The sequence below is a fragment of the Cherax quadricarinatus genome, chromosome 70, assembly GCF_038502225.1.
Source record: "Cherax quadricarinatus isolate ZL_2023a chromosome 70, ASM3850222v1, whole genome shotgun sequence".
Classification (NCBI taxonomy): Eukaryota; Metazoa; Arthropoda; class Malacostraca; order Decapoda; family Parastacidae; genus Cherax; species Cherax quadricarinatus.
The window spans coordinates 9,460,573-9,481,529 of record NC_091361.1 but is presented as its reverse complement, the minus strand read 5'-3'; the positions used below and the strand labels follow the sequence as shown (position 1 = coordinate 9,481,529).

The 20,957-nt window shown below is 44.9% G+C and overlaps 1 protein-coding gene across 6 annotated transcripts in view; it reads right to left on the bottom strand.

Annotated features, from left to right (window-relative positions):
* The window catches only part of LOC138854800 (uncharacterized), a 391,661-nt gene extending 378,347 nt beyond the window's left edge, over positions 1–13,314 (bottom strand). For 4 of the 6 annotated variants that reach the window (XR_011393968.1, XR_011393967.1, XM_070099892.1 and 1 more), the window contains exons 1-2: positions 13,047–13,314; positions 12,739–12,847 (exon numbers count right to left, since the gene is read on the bottom strand). Coding sequence is in view for 1 of the 6 variants with exons in the window: in XM_070099891.1 (XP_069955992.1) it covers positions 12,739–12,814 (76 nt within the window). In the remaining 5 variants the exon portion in view is untranslated. Of the gene's footprint in view, positions 1–3,576; positions 4,102–8,711; positions 8,731–12,738; positions 12,848–13,046 lie in introns of those variants that run through there. The other 2 variants (XR_011393966.1, XR_011393969.1) reach the window with 2 other exon arrangements.
* Between the last annotated feature and the right edge of the window lie 7,643 nt (positions 13,315–20,957).

Genomic DNA, 20,957 nt, shown 5'->3' with positions numbered 1-20,957 from the left:
CCACCAAGGCACGCACTTCTGAGAATGCCTGCCCGAGGTTTGGGGTATAGAATGAGAAGCAGTATAAAAGCTCATCAGTGGAGAATGAGGAAAGAACCTCACTTAAAGCAGTTAGTTGCGAGTAAAGATCCCAGTTTGCTTGATCAAATTGCCAGCGTGGGCTACGAAGAGATGGTGAATATGAAGGAGAAGTAAAAATGAATGGAAAATGATTGGTGTCATGTAAGTCCAGGAGAACAGATCAGGTGAAGTCTAGCGCAGTGGAGGAAGAGCAGACCGAGAGATCGATGCAAGAGAGTATGAGTACGAGCATCAAAGTGGGTGGGAGTACCTGTATTTAAAACATGGAGGGGGTGAGAAGCTAGAAAAGCCTCCAACTGAATGCCACGGGAATAACAGTGAGACCCCCCCCCAGAGGAAATGATGGGCATTAAAATCGCAAAGTAACAGAAGTGGTGGCGGTAAGGATGAAACAAGGCAACATCTGGGATAGATAATACCCAAGAAGGAGAGATATAAAGAACAGATTGTATACCACTTATGCAAGTGGATACAATGCAGCGAAGTATGAACAAATTGCTGATGGTACAGAATATCAGTGCGTAGAAGGGCACTTTAATAAAGGTCCTAGCAGAAAAAGAATCCAAAGAATACAATAAATTATAGCCTAAGATGGGATAGATAACAGTGGAGTGTAATTTTGGTTCTTGTAAGCAAACACCAACAGGGGAAAACCGGGAGAGCAACATCTGAAGCTCGCCTCGATTACCCCTGAGGTCGCAGATATTCCACTGTAAATAGGCCATGATTGGCAACAATAAAGATACCAGAAATTTGCAGGTGAGAGTACCTACAGACTAGAGGGGTTAGAAAAGTCCACATGTGGCGGCAGTGGAAAACGTTCAAGTAGCGAAGGAATGGAGTACTGCGAAGGGGTTGCTCAGATGGAGGAGAGGAAAGGGAAGAAACAGAGGGTGGATCAGTGTCCACTGATGATTTAGTCTCTGCAATATATTTTGAGATAGCTTCAAGTGTTTCGGAATTCAAAGACGTCGTATGGGAGACAATACTGGAGATGGAAGGAGGAGGGTGGGTAAAGATTGGGACAGTAATGGACTGTACCAAAGTAGGGGGACGAAGAAGTGAGAACAGACTGAGGTGTTGAAGTAGGGACTTGTGCCCAGGACAACAAAAGAATGAGACAGGAGTGACTATGGGAGGGGTAACCACAGAGGAAGCTGCAGAAGATGGGACCCCAGAGGTGGGGAAACGTTTAGAAACACGAGAATAAGAAATACGGAGTAGTGTCCCTTGGAAGCGTAGATGAGAAGCTGCCGTAGAATAAGGGAGATCTTCTGCCTCTTTGAGGCAATGAATTTATCGCTCATTTACGTAGACCTGGCAATGGCGAGAGTAAGAAGGGTGAGCCTCATGACAATTAAGGCAAGAGGGAGGTCGACTACATGACGTATTAGAATGGTCATCGGCACCACAGGCTGGGCATTTGGCTATAGATCTGCAATATTTTGCTGGGTGACAAAATTGCCAGCAATTTCTACACTGTTGTGGTGTAGGGATCACCTTTCGAACTTGTAAACGATATCCTGCTACATAAACAGAGGATGGGAGTTCACGGCTGTCGAAAGTTAATTGAGCCACATGGAAGCGTATTGTCTCCAGCCGTGGGAAGGAAGGACATAAGTGTCTACTTTGAGGATTGGGAGATTTCGGAGTTCCAGCTGTTCGAGAATGTCATCGTCACAGGTCTGGAAATTCTGTTGGACTATGGTATGGGGCAGAATGACAGTACCACTACAAGAATTGAAGGAATTATTTTTTCGATAGTGACAGGAATAGTATGGATATGTAAAAGAAGAGAAAGATTATGAGCTTGGGTAGCATTCTGGACAGTGATGATGCATGTACCACTCTTGACAAAGTGAAAGCAAATATCTCTACCAACATGGCGTAGGAGCGCCTTGCCAATACTAAGGTCGGAAAGATAGGCAATTGAGGAAGTCGGTCGTAAAGAATTTAGTCCATTGTGCATTCCGAAACTGATCGTGGAAAGGGAGTGCATGACGTGTCGGTCTTATCTGCTTAGAACAAGGTGGCAGCGAAAAAGTATTATCAGGCAGTTGGCGTTTAGGAGTGGGACCGGAGTTGGTCCGACGTGGAACGGGATGGAGATTCGAAACCCCGGTACCTGAAGAAGGTGAGAAACAGCACCAGCAAGAGGTATGGGGGCATTAGAAGTGTCTGAAGAGTGGTCAAAAAATGAGGCAGGATCAGAACAGGGTGCAGTATCAAGAAGGGGCCCGGGGGTGGCAGGGTCATGGATTGGATCCTTCATGGTTAAGTTACTTCTTTTTGTTTTTATTAAAAAAAATAAAATAAAAAAAGAATGAACAAAGCGGGGAACAGGGAGGAATAGTTCCTAGTAAGAATGAAAGTGCCGGAAATCTCCCTCCACGCCCAAGAAGACCTCAGCACCGCAAGTAGCACAGATGCGGCATAGAACCCGTGTCATACCCTACCCTTCATGCCAATAAACCAGTAATCTGGGATAGCAACCTCACATCTGCCGAGCTACCTCGATGGACAAGAGAGGGCGACCAGATATCTGCCACAAAGCATACCTCCTTTGGCCACCACCCCCGGAATCCGAAAGGCGGCCTCCAGAGATACACCCGTCGCCCGAAAGACACCCAAAGTCCCCCTGCCCCCGCCCCCCCCCCTTCGGGAGACCGGAGAGGAATTGGGACATCCCCAGGCGATCCAGATTCCACGGCAATCTACGCCACCGCCAAGAACCTCAACGGAATAGGATGGACCCCGGTACCCTTCCCCCTACCTAGGAACCAGCGTGCCTGCGGGAAGAATCCAAAGGCCAAAAAGAGGAAGGGAATAAAGGAGGGACGGGGAGGAGGAGGAGGAAAGGAAAAAGGGAGGATGGGGAAGATGGGATATGGAAGAGGGGATTGGGGGGTAATTAGGTTCGGTCTGAGGAAGGAGACTAACAGGTCTAATTCCTCAGACCAAGAGCCTCTTCACCGTGCCAAGGAGCCCCCCTTGAAGAGGTATCTTCTTACAAACCTTAATTAATGCTGACGAAACTTAACTTACGTTCTATTTTCAATTTGTCGTAATTAAAAATCACCAAATATATGGAGTGTTTTTATTCATGAAAACCTTTTATTAACATTTATAAAAGTATTTTAGTATGATAAGAAGTCCATCATCCCTGTCAAAATTCTTTTCGGTTCCATGTATTTTAAACAGTAATATATGCATTTACAAACGTGTATGTATATATATATATCCTTCTAAGCTGATCCTAAAATGAAGGATGTCATTCTTTTATAATGAAAACAAGTAAGATGATGTTTAGACAAATTGAGTCTAACTTGGCTTGGGATATAATTTGAGAGCTAAAAATATACGAGATTCTTTTATACAGAAATGAATTAATCGTCTTGGAGCTATTATCGTACTTCATCCAGCATCAAAGGCCAGCTCAGTCTAAATATTACCACCTGCAGGACATTATCCACGACAATCACCCACCTGGTAGAAAATTCCGAGAGATGAGCCACACACCGCTGCCCGCCCGTAACTCGCTTCTTCCTCTTAATAATTCACAATAGCCCCAGAGTACTTAGCATATTAGAACCTTCCATGTTTGGGTATAAGCATGGCTCTGGTAGGCACGTTTAGCTAGGGATTTTTTTAAACATGGAAATAATTTATGTTTACTGTGTTGGCTGCAGTGCAGTTTTTATGTCGGCCGTGAGGATGTAATTACAATGTAAGGTATTAGAAAGCCAGATGGAAATAAAATGCTAGTTTTAGTCCCCGGTCTTCTCTAATTGCCATGTCATATTTTTAACGCTGAGCTTAGAAACATCGCATAATTATAAATGTACCGATAAATAGTTTAGCCCTCGATAACTATGCATTCGTGGGACGGAGCGGGATAGAGATAAGGTGAGCTTAAGAAATCACTAGAGAAACGTGTATTTGTGCTCCTTAGAACCAAATTAACATCTTTGTGAATAAACAAATCTCCTTAGACTCTCTTGTCCTGCTTTACTATCACCACTGAAACAGAAAAGGGAAGTGTGGTTAGTTACCAATAGAGAGATAATCAGGTCCATCCAATTTGCCTACATAAATATATCGTTGGTAAGTCTGCGTGTTGTAGTGCAGGTGGCAGCCACATTGTGCAAGGGTAACTACTCTTAATTAATGTACCTTAAATCACAGTATGTAATAGTAAGCTCTATAGCATTTCTTAAACATTATTTGATTTGAAATAAAAAAAAATTTGTCGGAAGCACTTGTGAATGATGATTTCTTGTATTAACTCCGTATTTTCTCTTTACTACGACAGAGAGAATGGTTCCTCCCCATCAGTTTAGCTCAGAGTGGTTCTTGAGTTGCTCTGGTATACCATTATCTTCAGATTTATAAAAAAGAAAACTTAGAGAATTTAGAAGAAATTAACTATAGGTAAATACTAAGAGTAACGATGGATTCTAAATGCGGTAATAAATCTGCAATGAAATTCCTCATTATGAGGAATTTACAAGGACTTAGTTGTACTTACACCTCTGGTTCCACTTTACATTACTTAGTGACCTATCACCTTACTTAATATTAAAATAACAGAAACCTTCATATAACTATTCCTATTCTAAAACACTCATCAATTATTTTGAAATTATTCCATAGTTCATACACTAGCCATTCACAACCTAGCTGCCAGGGAGTGTGGACGTGCCTCGCACCTCTCAACTGAGTCTAGCAAGCTATCCGGTGACGTTATGGCATTTAGCGTGAGGAGGCGGGTGAATACCGTTGGTATAGAGCTTATTCGGGGGGGGGGCGATTACGCCTGAGACTGTACAGGTATTGCTACCCAAGATTATCCGTGACACTTATGGTATTGAGAAAAAGGATTTGTACGGTGTGGCTTTAAATGGCGCCTACCGGATTTTTGTGAAACTACAAGGGGCCAGTGTATGAGGAGCTGGTTGAGCAATTTCAAGATATCTGCGTAGATGTGTCCCCTGCAGTGCGTGTGCGTATGGTGGATGTCTTAAGACAATATATGTGGGTGAAACTGCGCAATGTGCCCTTCGAGGCCGATTCAGTGGATCTCAGCAGTGCTTTCAGAAGATACGGAGTGCTACACATGGCAAAACAAGGCAAGTGGGTGGCTGGGGCGTATGCTGGTCTACCCGAAGGGACGTTTACCCTCAAGATGTCTCTACGCCAGGCCATACCGTCGTATTGTGTACCTTGATTTCCGCACGCAGGTCATGGTGTATGCTGGACAACGACGGACGTGCCGCCTCTGCGGCGACTATGATCATATGGCGGCAGAGTGTGGGCAGCGAGGGCAGGCCAGGAGGCCGGCCGGTGGAGCAACAAATGACGATGGGCAGGAGACTCCCATACGTAGATGTCAAGGAGATGGTGGGCATGGTCCCCATTGGAGTGAGGAGACTGAGGAGCAAGTGGTGGAGTCAAAATTGGAGATAACGTCTCCCGAGTTGCCTGCATCACCAGTGGTACAGAAGGTTTTTGGGAAGGACCAGGTGACGACAGAAATGGAGGACTTGGTTGCGACATTATCATCGGCTTTGCATACCATGTTCCCGTCTACAGATGTGGTCTCCCCGGATGTGCCGTCGGCCAGTCCGGAGCTCGTGTCCATGGCGGTCGAACAGGAGGAGGAGGAGGAGGAGGAGGAGGAGGAGGAGGAGGAGGAGGTTGTTGGTGCTGGTGAGACTGGCAGGGACGCGAGGACGCCTGGTCAGAAGGCATCGACGAAGGTGGTGGTGGGGGTTCGTGTGGACACCCCGGTCACAAACATGGAGGACGCTGGGACGAGGAAGAGGGTGGCAGCAATGTCGGACTCTGACGACGTCCTGACGCCGGCTCAACGTACAGGGAAGAAAGCATCGGTAGACGGGGGGCGGTGTGCTAGTGGAGGTGAGCAGCGACATCAGGTAGTGCCTGGAGAGTATGGCAAACGTGGTCCCCAAGGCCCAGGTGGGCATGCAAAAGTAGTAGTGGGGCAGCGAGGGAGGGAACCTTAGCCAGTTGAGAGCGGGGTTTCGGTATGGGCGGGACACGTCGTGGCAGGTGTGGTGAGGTCTGCTGTATGATGGCAGGTAGTGTTAGTTGTGAGGGGCCTGCTGTTATGTGGCCTCTTGTATACACATGTACAGAACCTTTGTAGTAAGAGGGTGTCCCAACGTTCATTTTAGTATCCTTGATGCTGCGAAATGGGCTATTGTATATACATGTACTGTATTAATGTGATAAGATGTTTCCCTTATGTTAATATTTGTTATTAAATGTACTGTGTCTTTGGTGACTGTTTCACTAATACTTATAATTACCACTTAGGTTTATTCATATATGAATTTTGGGAATAGATGTCATTACCTGCAGTAAATTCCTTATTTCGGGGTGAAGGGGGGGGGCAATTAATGTGTAATAAGTTTAAGTCATTAACCGTAATACCAACTTTATTGGTAGTTGTAAACATGTGTTTTGAAATGTAATATTCACATTGTGTTAGTCTTATTTAAGGTATTGTGATTTTGGTAGTCCTGTACCATCCATGTTGTAAATGTTTCCTCAAGTGACATGTGTTATAATATTCCTAAATTGAGGATAATTAATGTCATGATTATTCAGACTGGTGATGGGGTTAGTTTTCAATGTGTATGTGTGGGGGGGGGATTATGGGTCACCTGTGTTACAGCACAGGTTTCTTAATAATGCATATTGTAGGTCTTGTGCAATTTGTTGCGAGTTGTATTATTGGTAACAAAAAGGCACAATACCGTGACTGGAACGATACACAAACAACCCGCACATAAAAGAGAGAAGCTTACGACGACGTTTCGGTCCGACTTGGACCATTGACAAAGTCACACTGATTGAGTGTGACTTTGTCAATGGTCCAAGTCGGACCGAAACGTCGTCGTAAGCTTCTCTCTTTTATGTGCGGGTTGTTTGTGTATTATTGGCGATTGTCATTAAGCTTGGTGCATTATTATTGTGTTGAGGTTGTAATTTAAGAGTTTTGTTTATAGCCATTTTGTGGCCTTTATTATACATTTATTCCTTCTTGAATTGTGATACGGTTTAAAAACTTGTACATAGTAGACTGTCAGATGTTGCCTGGATTGTTTTGTATTTATATATTGTTTTATTGATGTCCTTGTTCAAGTCTTTTTTGAATTTTAAGTGAACAAGGGAATGTGGAAAGTATTCATTGGTGGTGGTGGGGGGGGGGGGTAGTGTAAGTAATAATGAGTAGGTACCATTATATCTATGAACCCTTGAGTACTTGTGTACTTGTGAAACAATGTACGTAGAAGCAGTCTGTAGGTTGTGTTAAGTTTATTTTAATGTCCTTATGTATGTGCTTATTCAGTAGATTGTGTAGTGAATGTTATTGCTCCTCACCAGTGTCAGTGTTACATATTGATATATGTACCTATATATATATTTATATATATATATATATATATATATTATAAATATATATATATATATATATATATATATATATATAATATATATATATATATATATATATATTTGTGCATGAAGTTTTAAATAAAATATAAAAAAAGTTCATACACTATTATTAAAATATTAGATTTTTATAAACAATGTCTACGATAATTATTAAACACCACTCATGTTCCAACTACAATTATCTCTAAATAAGTGCTAATGTAGGAATGAACGTGGCTCAGTGTAGCACAGCAGTGGTCCTAGTGTAGCACAGCAGTGGTCCTAGTGTAGCACAGCAGTGGTCCTAGTGTAGCACAGCAGTGGTCCTAGTGTAGCACAGCAGTGGTCCTAGTGTAGCACAGCAGTGGTCCTAGTGTAGCACAGCAGTGGTCCTAGTGTAGCACAGCAGTGGTCCTAGTGTAGCACAGCAGTGGTCCTAGTGTAGCACAGCAGTGGTCCTAGTGTAGCACAGTAGTGGTCCTAGTGTAGCACAGTAGTGGTCCTAGTGTAGCACAGTAGTGGTTCTAGTGTAGCACAGCAGTGGTCCTAGTGTAGCACAGCAGTGGTCCTAGTGTAGCACAGTAGTGGTCCTAGTGTAGCACAGTAGTGGTTCTAGTGTAGCACAGTAGTGGTCCTAGTGTAGCACAGTAGTGGTCCTAGTGTAGCACAGTAGTGGTCCTAGTGTAGCACAGCAGTGGTCCTAGTGAAGCACAGCAGTGGTCCTAGTGTAGCACAGCAGTGGTCCTAGTGTAGCACAGCAGCGGTCCTAGTGTAACAGCAGCGGTCCTAGTGTAGCACAGTAGGAGTCCTAGTGTAGCACAGTAGTGGTCCTAGTGTAGCACAGCAGCGGTCCTCGTGTAGCACAGTAGTGGTCCTAGTGGCCCCCTGCTGTTCACAATATACATAAACGACATAGATGAGGGCATAAAGAGCGACATCAGCAAGTTTGCCGATGACACCAAAATAGGCCGTCGAATTCATTCTGACGAGGACATTAGAGCACTCCAGGAAGATTTGAGTAGACTGATGCAGTGGTCGGATAAGTGGCAGATGCAGTTTAATATAGACAAATGCAAAGTTCTAAATGTTGGACAGGACAATAACCATGCCACATATAAACTAAATAATGTAGATCTTAATATTACGGATTGCGAAAAAGATTTAGGAGTTCTGGTTAGCAGTAATCTGAAACCAAGACAACAGTGCATAAGTGTTCGCAATAAAGCTAATAGAATCCTTGGCTTTATATCAAGAAGCATAAATAATAGAAGTCCTCAGGTTGTTCAACTCTATACATCCTTGGTTAGGCCTCATTTAGATTATGCTGCACAGTTTTGGTCACCGTATTACAGAATGGATATAAATGCTCTGGAAAATGTACAAAGGAGGATGACAATGTTGATCCCATGTATCAGAAACCTTCCCTATGAGGATAGACTAAGGGCCCTGAATCTTCACTCTCTAGAAAGACGTAGAATTAGGGGGGATATGATTGAGGTGTATAAATGGAAGACAGGAATAAATAAAGGGGATGCAAATAGTGTGCTGAAAATATCTAGCCTAGACAGGACTCGCAGCAATGGTTTTAAGTTAGAAAAATTCAGATTCAGGAAGGAATAGGAAAGTACTGGTTTGGTAATAGAGTTGTGGATGAGTGGAACAAACTCCCAAGTAGAGTTATAGAGGCCAGAACGTTGTGTAGCCTTAAAAATAGGTTGGATAACTACACGAGTGGGCGTGGGTGGGTGTGAGTTGGACCTGATTAGCTTGTGCTACCAGGACGGTTGCCGTGTTCCTCCCTTAAGTCAAGGTGACCTGACCTGACTAGGTTGGGTGCATTGGCTTAAGCCGGTAGGAGACTTGGACCTGCCTCGCATGGGCCAGTAGGCCTGCTGCAGTGTTCCTTCGTTCTTATGTTCTTATGTTCTTATGTTCTTATGTTCTTATGTTCTTATGTAGCATAGCTGCAGTCCTCGTGCAGCATACTTGTGGTCCTCGTGTTGCATAATTGTGGTTCTCGGGGAGCATAAAAATGAAGCTAGACACAGAAGATGGGGATACTTCATGAGGATATTAACAGGATTATGAAGACTTCAAGAATGAACAAAGATATTGTAACTATTCTGCCACTCTGTCTCTATCACCTGTAATCACCTACCAGGATGGGATGCTGCCCAAATTATTGTACCAAGCAGTTCTGTCATAGAAACATAATTGAATCTTCTCTTGAAACATGGCAGGAATATCTTACATTACTCAAATTATGGGTTATACAACCTCGATAGCTGTCTAGTAGTCTATTGTACATAGATCATAGAAATATATGAATGATATAGAAGAATCCCAAGTTAGACATAATCGATACCATGAACAGTGATAGTTATGTTACTGTGAACAGTGGCAAGTGGTTTTCGACCACGAACAGTAACAGGAGTCGTTCTACCACGAACAGTGACAGATGTCATTCTACCGCGAACAGTGACAGGCGTCATTCTACCGCGAACAGTGACAGGCGTCATTCTACCGCGAACAGTGACAGGCGTCATTCTACCGCGAACAGTGACAGGCGTCATTCTACCGCGAACAGTGACAGGCGTCATTCTACCGCGAACAGTGACAGGCGTCATTCTACCGCGAACAGTGACAGGCGTCATTCTACCGCGAACAGTGACAGGCGTCATTCTACCGCGAACAGTGACAGGCGTCATTCTACCGCGAACAGTGACAGGCGTCATTCTACCGCGAACAGTGACAGGCGTCATTCTACCGCGAACAGTGACAGGCGTCATTCTACCGCGAACAGTGACAGGCGTCATTCTACCGCGAACAGTGACAGGCGTCATTCTACCGCGAACAGTGACAGGCGTCATTCTACCGCGAACAGTGACAGGCGTCATTCTACCGCGAACAGTGACAGGCGTCATTCTACCGCGAACAGTGACAGGCGTCATTCTACCGCGAACAGTGACAGGCGTCATTCTACCGCGAACAGTGACAGGCGTCATTCTACCGCGAACAGTGACAGGCGTCATTCTACCGCGAACAGTGACAGGCGTCATTCTACCGCGAACAGTGACAGGCGTCATTCTACCGCGAACAGTGACAGGCGTCATTCTACCGCGAACAGTGACAGGCGTCATTCTACCGCGAACAGTGACAGGCGTCATTCTACCGCGAACAGTGACAGGCGTCATTCTACCGCGAACAGTGACAGGCGTCATTCTACCGCGAACAGTGACAGGCGTCATTCTACCGCGAACAGTGACAGGCGTCATTCTACCGCGAACAGTGACAGGCGTCATTCTACCGCGAACAGTGACAGGCGTCATTCTACCGCGAACAGTGACAGGCGTCATTCTACCGCGAACAGTGACAGGCGTCATTCTACCGCGAACAGTGACAGGCGTCATTCTACCGCGAACAGTGACAGGCGTCATTCTACCGCGAACAGTGACAGGCGTCATTCTACCGCGAACAGTGACAGGCGTCATTCTACCGCGAACAGTGACAGGCGTCATTCTACCGCGAACAGTGACAGGCGTCATTCTACCGCGAACAGTGACAGGCGTCATTCTACCGCGAACAGTGACAGGCGTCATTCTACCGCGAACAGTGACAGGCGTCATTCTACCGCGAACAGTGACAGGCGTCATTCTACCGCGAACAGTGACAGGCGTCATTCTACCACGAACAGTGACAGGTGTCATTCTACCACGAACAGTGACAGGTGTCATTCTACCACGAACAGTGACAGGTGTCATTCTACCACGAACAGTGACAGGTGTCATTCTACCACGAACAGTGACAGGTGTCATTCTACCACGAACAGTGACAGGTGTCATTCTACCACGAACAGTGACAGGTGTCATTCTACCACGAACAGTGACAGGTGTCATTCTACCACGAACAGTGACAGGCGTCATTCTACCACGAACAGTGACAGGCGTCATTCTACCACGAACAGTGACAGGCGTCATTCTACCACGAACAGTGACAGGCGTCATTCTACCACGAACAGTGACAGGCGTCATTCTACCACGAACAGTGACAGGTGTCATTCTACCACGAACAGTGACAGGCGTCATTCTACCACGAACAGTGACAGGCGTCATTCTACCACGAACAGTGACAGGTGTCATTCTACCACGAACAGTGACAGGCGTCATTCTACCACGAACAGTGACAGGTGCCATTCTACCACGAACAGAGACAGGTGTCATTCTACCACGAACAGAGACAGGTGTCATTCTACCACGAACAGAGACAGGTGTCATTCTACCACGAACAGAGACAGGTGTCATTCTACCACGAACAGAGACAGGTGTCATTCTACCACGAACAGAGACAGGTGTCATTCTACCACGAACAGTGACAGGTGTCATTCTACCAGTGTAACTTTCTTTCGAACCTCGAAAGAAGTTTCTAAAAGAGTAACAGGAATCTTTCTGTCTAGACCAGCGGGACCTGACGAATTTTATTACCGTCAACAGCGGCTGCGAAATGAAAAACCTAACGTGTAAATAAAATATAGTGGAGATTACGATGTCATCGCTTCTTTGTCAGAGTGTCAGTCTCCCTCGATGAATATTTTCTTTAAAACACCACGTAACTCAATTTCTAATTCGTTTTTTGTTCATAAAAAAACATTACTTTTGAAATGAACCCTAAGACAAATCGGTCCATGCTGACCCATTAAGAAGTCATAACTAATGCGAGAAAAGAAGAGAGGGACCAGAAGACAATAAAGGAGCGGCGGGGGAAGAAGACAGTGGTAGATTTAGATCCGATTTAGATTTTGCCTCGAAATAGCTAGTTTATTGTGCAACCCCCATATCCATTCCATGGACAAGACCATATGGATACACAATAAACATAGGAACTCGGCCCCATGAGGGTTTACAGGAGTACATCTGGATTTATATCTGCAGTTTGCGTATTGGTTATATCTGGTATCTTACTTCATGAATAAGATATCTTAACATGTCACATAGGTTATTATATAGTAATAGTAGCAGTGGCAATAAAGCAGTAATAGCAGTGGTGGTTGTAATTGTGATAGTGGTGAATGTAGAATTAGCGGCGACAGTAGTTGTGAAAAGTTATGTGGGCAAATTTCACAGGTACAATCCGGAATTAACATTTCACCCCCATAATTGTGCAGAAAGTTTAGTACATTAAACAGTTTGCACTTACTGATATTGTTGTACCGCAGAGTCAAGTGGGACTTTAGGGACACCAGGTCACAATAATGTCCCTCCGTCGTGTCCATCTTCTCAGCTCACAATACCACACACGTCTGGACCTTTAAGTTATTTGAACATATAGTTCTTAGAATTATTTGGAAAAAATATGCCAGTAACACTTGACAAATTATGTGTGAATTGTACATATTTTGTAATATCAGTTACTTGACCCGAGTAATTTGCTTGAATAATATTATATAATTAAAAATCAATTACATGATTAGATAAAGGTATAAGGAACATTTCAATGTTACTCACCAAATTAAGATTTGGGTGTTATATCCTACCATCTCCCTTATGGTAGTTGACTCATATTGGCCAATACAAGTTAGCCTTCCTGTAGTGAAAATTAATACTTTGAGAACAGTACATTACACGTGATGTGAACTTCTTCAGTTTCTAACAACACCTCTTCTATTACACATTAGTTCATTTAATTAGAAGATTTGGCCAATAATTTCCATTTCCTTGAAAGAGCTACCATCACCTCACAGGACGGCCACCCGGGGAGTACTGATTCCCAATGTACACGGCCCTTCCACCACCCCATCCCCTAACCCCTTCCCCTCTCCCCCTCTCCTTCCAACTCCCCCACTCCTCCCACCCCAACCTCAACCCTCCCCAAGCCCTGCCCCACCCACACCCCGCTCCCCTTCCCCCCTCCCCCTTCCCCTTTCCCCCCTCCCCTTCCCCCCTCCCCATCCATTCCCCTCCCGCTATTCCCCTTCCATTCCCCCTTCCCTCCCCTCCCCCACCACTCCCCTCCCCATTCCTATCCCCATCCCCTCCCTCCTCCTCTCCCCTCCCCCTCCTCTCCCCTCCCACTCCCCCTCTCCAATCATTTGGAAGCGCCTACTCGCTTTCTCACAGGTGTACTCGCCTAATTACTCACCTAATTATGGTTGCAGGGGTCGAGACTCAGCTCCTGGCCCCGCCTCTTCACCGACAGCTACTAGGTCCTCTCTCCCCCTGCTCCATGAGCTTTATCATACCTCGTCTTAAAACTATGTATAGTTCCTGCCTCCACTATATCGCTTGCCAGACTATTTCACTTCCTAACTACTCTATGACTGAAGAAATACTTCCTAACAACTCTCTGAGTCTTCAGCTTCCAATTGTGACCCCTTGTTTCTGTGTCCCATCTCTGGAACATCCTGTCTCTGTCCATCTTGTTTATTCCATGCAGTATTTTGTATGTCGTTTTCATGTCTCCCCTGACCTTCCTGTCCTCCAGTGTTGTCAGACCAATTTCCCTTAACCTTTCTTGATAGGACATTCCCCTTAGCTCTGGAACTAGCCTTATTGGAAACCTTTGCACTTTCTCTAATTTCTTGATGTGTTTAACCAGGTGTGGGTTCCAAACTGGTGCTACGTACTCCAGTATGGGCCTAACGTACACAGTGTAAAAGTCATGAACGATTCCTTACTGAGGTACCGGAGCGCTATTCTCAGGTTTGCCAGGCATCCATATGCCGCAGCAGTTATCTGGTTAATGTGTGTTTCTGGCGATGTACTCGGTATTATACTCACTCCTAGGTCTTTCTCCTTGAGTGAGGTTTGCAGCCTTTGGCTACCTAGCCTATACTCTGTCTGCGGTCTCCTTTGCCCTCCTCCGATCTTCATGTCTTTGCATTTGGCGGGGTTAAATTCTAGGAGCCAGTTTCTGGACCACGCATCCAGCCTGTCCAGGTCTCTTTGTAGACCTGTCTGGTCCGCGTCTGATTTAATTCTACTCATTAACTTCACGTCATCATTGTCTGCATCGCTCTTGGGCTGTGTAGACCCCCTTGCCTGACGCTCCTCAGTAACCTGACAGCAGTGGTACGAGGAGGTGTCGTTGTGTCTGTTGACACCGCTGGGAAATTACTGGTGTTAAGATGGCGGTTTGTCATCGCAGACGCATTAATACTATTGGTATTGAACTACTTCGAGGTGCGATTACACCTAGTTCAGCTCAAATACTCTTACCCAAGATAATCAGGGAGACATACGGCATACAAGATGGTGAACTGTATGGGGTAGCGCTGAACGGAGCGCATAGAGTATTTGTGAAACTGCTTGCTGCGACAGTTTATGAATCGGTGGTTACCCGCTTTCAAGATGTGTGTTTTGACGTTACTCCTGCTGTGCGTGTGAGACTGGTGGACGTGTCTCGATATTATACTTGGATAAAGTTGCGGAACGTCCCCTTCGAGGCGAACGAAGCTGACATCAGAAACGTATTTTAGAAATATGGAACTGTGCACTCTGCCCAGCAGGGTAAGTGGATAATGGGTGCCTACGCAGGTATGCCGGAAGGTACATTCAGCCTTAAGATGACGTTGCGTCACCCCATACCGTCATACGTGTATCTTCAAGATTTTAGGACACAGGTAATGGTTTTATGTCCTGGACAGCGGCGTACGTGTCGCATTTGTGGAGAGTATGACCACGTAGCGGCGGCATGAGAAAAGAACAGACGCGTGACCAAACCTGTGCAAGAAGAAGTAGCCCCAGTCACACGTGATGGTGAGCATCGTTCGTCAAAGGAAGGGCGTGGTCGTTTGTGGAGTGAGATGGTGGAACAGGCTTTTCGAAATGAGAGTGAGTCCTCCCCTCAGCTCCCTGCACCTGACTCGTTGCCGATACCATCTGCTGGATTGGTACCCCGGCATGACGTGTTGAGTATAGGTGAGGATTTAGACGAAGTTTTAAGGACCTTGTCACCGCAAGTGGTGGAAGCTCCTTCTCCGGAAGACGTAGCTGGAGACTTTCTGAGTCCGGAGTGTCAACAATATGAGACTCAGCAGAAGGACGACGAGACTGGGACATCGGGAGACTTCATACCTCATTGTGAGGTGGATGTTGAGGTACACCATGAGGCTTCCTCGGATCTTGACATGGAGGATAAGAACGTTACGAGGAAACGGGCAGCTACGTCAGATGGGTGAGGGGAGGGGCGGGGAGGGAGGGGGTCATGAGGGACGCCATCGCAAGAATGGAGGCGAATGGGAAGGTACTGTAAAGAAGACACATAGACGTAACAAATCAAGTGGTGAACCACGGGAGAAGAGGAAAGGGTGGAAAATATAACAGGCCTTAGGTGTATGATTGCTAATGTTAACGGTTTATGACTAGACTAAAGAGAGATTGGTTTATCTGGAGTTTATCTGGACAGAGTTTCAACGCCTCTCTGTGACCAGGCAGGTCAGTGTCCCAGGATGCGATCGACTAACACCCAGGTACCCATTTTACTGATGGGGAACATAGACAACAGGTGGAAAGAAACACGTCCAATGTTTCTACTCTGGCTGGGAATCGAACCCAGGCCCTCGCCGTGTGAAGCGAGAGCGTTAACCACCAGGCCACCAGAGCCCAGAGCAGTTTTCTTAGCAAACATAGAATTGATGTTCTCTTCCTTCAAGAACACAATTTCAAAGAAGGAGAAGTGTTGCAGGTTGCAGGTTATACAGTACTGACCTTGCCAACTATCCGTTTGAAAGGTGGTGTGGGTCTTTTAATAAAAGAGACGAGCCCGTTTGTGTTAGAGATGTGAGGGGGGTGGGGGGGGTGTTGCAGGGTGTTGCAGAGATGTGAGGGGGGTGGGGGGGAGGGTGTTGCGAGTGGATGGGACTTGGATGGGAAAGCGTGTATCCTTGGTAAGTGTCTATGCCCCTGCGGAGAATGACACGAAGGTTCGAACGGATTTTGTGTGTGAGGACCTTGTATATTTTTTGCGTGGTCTTCCGGAAGTAGCGATAGTGGGGGGTGACTGGAACTGTGTCATAAGGGCGGCTGACGTCGAACCCAAAGGGGCTGGGCATGTGTCTGCACCTCTCAGAGATTTGTTGAGGGATGTTAAATTACGAGATGTGTTTGGGGGAGGGGTGTGGGAAACAGAACATACTTTTATCAGAAGGGGATATGCTGCAAGGTTAGACAGAGTGTATATTTCTCAGGGAGTAGTTGTAAAGTCTTCTAATACGGTGGAGACGGTCTTGTCAGATCACAGGGCAGTTGTAGTGGAGGTAGGGTGGGAGGGAATGGTGGAAATTTATAAGAATTATTTGAAATTAAATATTAGTGTGTTAAGTGATGAGGAAGGGTTAGAGGGTTTTTCTATGCTGTGGAATGAGCTTTCAAGGGAAGCTCAGGAGGTGGAAGACATTGTAACGTGGTGGGACTCGGTGGCAAAGGAAAGGATAAAATCCTTTTACGTGAGGGAGGGTAGGCGTATAAACACTTTAAAATATGGGCTAGCGAATTATTTAGAGGATCGATTACGAGGTTGTTATGGGCAGGGATCGGTTGGTGGTGTTTACCCCATGGACGAGATTGTAGACATGAAAAAGAGCTTGCGAACGTTGCATAATGAGCGGTTTCAAGCGGTGCGGGTGCAAGCAGGATTAGAAGAAGTTTTGTGGGGAGACAGGCCATCCGCGTGTGTGTTGAGACAACAAAAGCAAAAGCAGGCGCTGACGGCAATCCCGAGCTTGGAGGTAAATGAGACGATGGGAATCCATAGAGCAGTTCAAGTGATAAGAAACACAAAAGCTATGAGTGCATATGCGGATACGTGGTATAAAAAAACACTGGACTAGTAGTGGCGTGGATGAAGTGGAATTAAATAAGGTGTGCACGTATGCTAAGTGCATTTTGGGTCACAGTGATAGGAAGGCTTTGGGTGGGGTTATTACTGAGGAGGAAATTGAAATTGCTTTACACGGAATGAGGAAGGGCAAGTCCCCGGGTATTGATGGTTTACCGGTGGAATTTTATTTGCAGCATTGGGAGTTGATTGGGAAGTTCATGGTAAGATTATTAAATTGTATGAAGGAGAAGGGTACGTTAGGGGATAAGCAGAATATGGCAGTTGTGGTGTTGGTCCCGAAAGGCAAAGGGCAGCCAAACCTTGGGAAGTATAGGGTAAAATGCGTGGTGGGGAGGGTCGTTTCGTCATCGCAGTATGGGTTGCCGGGCAGGTCGATGTTAGAAGGTCACGGGCTTATAAGAAGTTTTGTGGAGTCAAAGGGGGGAGGGGAGGGGGCGGCTTTACTGGCCTTGGACTGGCGGGCCGCCTATGATAGAGTGGAAAGGGGTGCACTGCAGAGTATTCTTCGGAGACAGGGTTATAGAGAAGAAATAGTTGGGTGGGTAAACACGCTGTATAAGGGGGCAAAGATGAGGGTATAAATAAATGGGTGTATGGGGACGGATTTTGAGATGGGTAGAGGTTTAAGACAAGGGTGCCCTATGTCACAGATCTTATTTGCGTGTTTTCAGGATCCCTTTTACAGGATGGTTGAGAGCACAGTTAGTTCCCGGGGTGGGGGTGGGGAAGGGGAAGGGGATTGTTGGCCGGCATTAATAGGTTATGTGGATGATACGACTGTTTTGGTGTGTGAACGTATGTCTATGAAAGGGTTGGAAGATGTTGTGCGTGTGTTTGAACGTGCCACGGGTATGAAGGTAAATAGTGAAAAGTCGATGATCATGGGGTTGGGTACCTGGAAAGGGGGAGGAATGGTGAGCTGTAACGTGGTTAACACAACTGCGATGTCACTAAAGATTTGCGGTATTATTTATAGAGACGATTTGGATGTGGCGCGGGAGGAAAATTCAGTAAGGACGTTGGAAAGGGTCATTGGTCGTCTGGGTGTTTTGAGGCCCCAACATCTCACTCTGGCCCAACGTGTGATCGTTGTTAACGTTTTATTGTATAGTAAGGTGTGGCATGTTGCGGCTGTATTCCCAGTTTCAGGAACAGCGATCAATGGGATATTGAGAAGAGTATTTACCTTTCTGTGGGGATCGAGGTGTGATTGGTTAAAACGTGAGATTGTTATGTTACCTGTACGTCGAGGAGGTTTGGGATTGTTGGACTTAAAGCATAGGGTGAAATGTGTTTTTCTAAAGTGGGAGGTTTGGAGTGTGGGTGTGATGGCTGGAAAAATGGACCAAGTATGTACGAGGGTGAAAAAGTGGTATAGGGGAATGGAGTTAAGGGAATGTGAGATTGTACTACGAGCTTTATTGATGGTAAAGGAACGGAGGAACATTCGCATAAGAGTTTTAAGTAGGTTACTGGGGGGTACGTGCGCAGTTCCATTAGAAGGTTTGTTCCCCATGTACTCGTGGGAAAATATATGGCTCCGATTTAGTAAGTTGAAATTACGGCCTAGGGTGCGTGAAGTCATGTTTCGTTTTTTACATGGTATATTGCCGTCAGGGGCAATACTACGATCCAGAAGAGTCGTGGAGGGAGGCGGGTGTGGGTTTTGTGGTGGGGAAGACACGGCTTTTCATGTTGTCTATTTTTGCGAAGGTTTAGAAGATGTCAGGAGTTGGTTGGGTAGGGTGGTACAGAGGGTGGGAGGGAGAGGAGTGCAGGTCCTGCGTGCGTTAAGTCTCGATATCGGTGGATTAGACCAGGACGTTGAACGGGCTTTAGATTACATTATCGTGGATTACATTTATATTTCGTGGGTAATGCGGGGGAAAGGGGTCAGTGAGGTGAGAAGGCGAGTCCTTGCAATAACGTTTTATCGTACAATGTGTAGGAATAGGGAATTGTATTGGAGGAGGTAGGATAAGGGTTTTTCGGACGGTTATAAAAGGCTCACTATTGAAGCCCTTGTGAATCTGTGAATAAATATACGGGCATGCCGAATAAGTTGTCGTGTAGGTCAGTGGGCAATAGCTGGCTCGTCTCTTGGGGGGAAGGATGTGAGTTGCGTGAATATGAGTTTGGGTATGAATGTTTTTTAGTTGTTATGGATGTGTGGTTGTAGATTCAGGGGTTAGGGTTCCTTATTGTACCTTTTGTGTACAAAATGACTGGGGTGCCTTTATATATTTGTTATGTTTTTGATGCTTTCCTTTGTGTAAAGACTTGTTATATTCTTGAGTCTCTAGTTTTCTTAGTTTTGTTTTTGATTGTGTTATGAGGTCCAGATATTTGGGTATACAAACATGCATATATATATATGCATGTTTTATCCCTTCCCTGTTACTGTTCAATCTAGTCTGTGAGTCACCAAAGTATTAAAGGGATATAACACGAGTCCATTACACTAAGTAGTACCGAATTTATCCTATAAATATTTCGCAATGTTGTGATTGTTGTTTGTGTTTCAAACGTAGTTCATAGGTATCAAGATTGAACACATAGAATGGATGGAAATTGCTGACGATTGATATGATCGTCAATTTATATAATATTTATTACGTTAATGAATTTGTGTCAGAGTAAATCATTGAATAAATTAAAAAAAATTAATATGTATGGTGAGGGTTTACGATTTTTTTCTTTCTGTAAGGCTAGGATCTCAATACAATGATTGTTGTTTATGATGTGGACGGATCTTTTTAATGTAATCTGACTACAGGAAATTCTTTATAACCAATGTTAGAAATCAAACTGTTCCATATTTACATAATGTACTTATTGCACTTGCAGTTTATTTTGTAAGCCGTGAGGCAGTTATAACCTTTACCATTTTAAGTTTTGGGAACAGATGTATCATTGTAGTTTATGCTTCATATTCTTACGTGTTGGAAGATTTATACTTTTGGATAGCATTATAGATGTGTTTGGGTTAACTTAATTTATTGTGCACTCTTGTGGTTCTAATTTTATGTTGTACTTTTCAGATAGGGGGGGTTCTGTCTGGGGAAGGGGGGGGGTTTAGTTTGCAGGGTTACGGTATGTAACATACTGTGCTCTTTTGAGTTATTACCTTATGACGTTAAGTCATAGTACAGAATATCTGGTTTTACTTTTGATGTAGTTAGTACAGAAGTTTGTATCAATTCTCTCCTTAATTTGGTTGCCGTTTGTGTTTTCATTAGATAACATTTGTTACATGTATAATTATTTATATTTTTATGTGGTATTATATGGCCATGGAAAGTTTTACATTTGTTGACGGATAAGGCCTGTTTTTTTTTTTTATGTGCTGTGATGTACTTTTTAAATAAAATATATAAACAAAAAAACTTCACGTCATCTGCAAACAGGGACACTACTGAGTCTATCCCTTCCGCCATGTCGTTCACATATACCAAGAATAGCACTGGTCCCAGGACTGACCCCTGTGGGTCCCCGCTCGTCACCGGCGCCCACTGTGATACCTCATCACGGACCATGACTCGCTGCTGCCTCCCTGTTAGGTATTCTCTGATCCATTG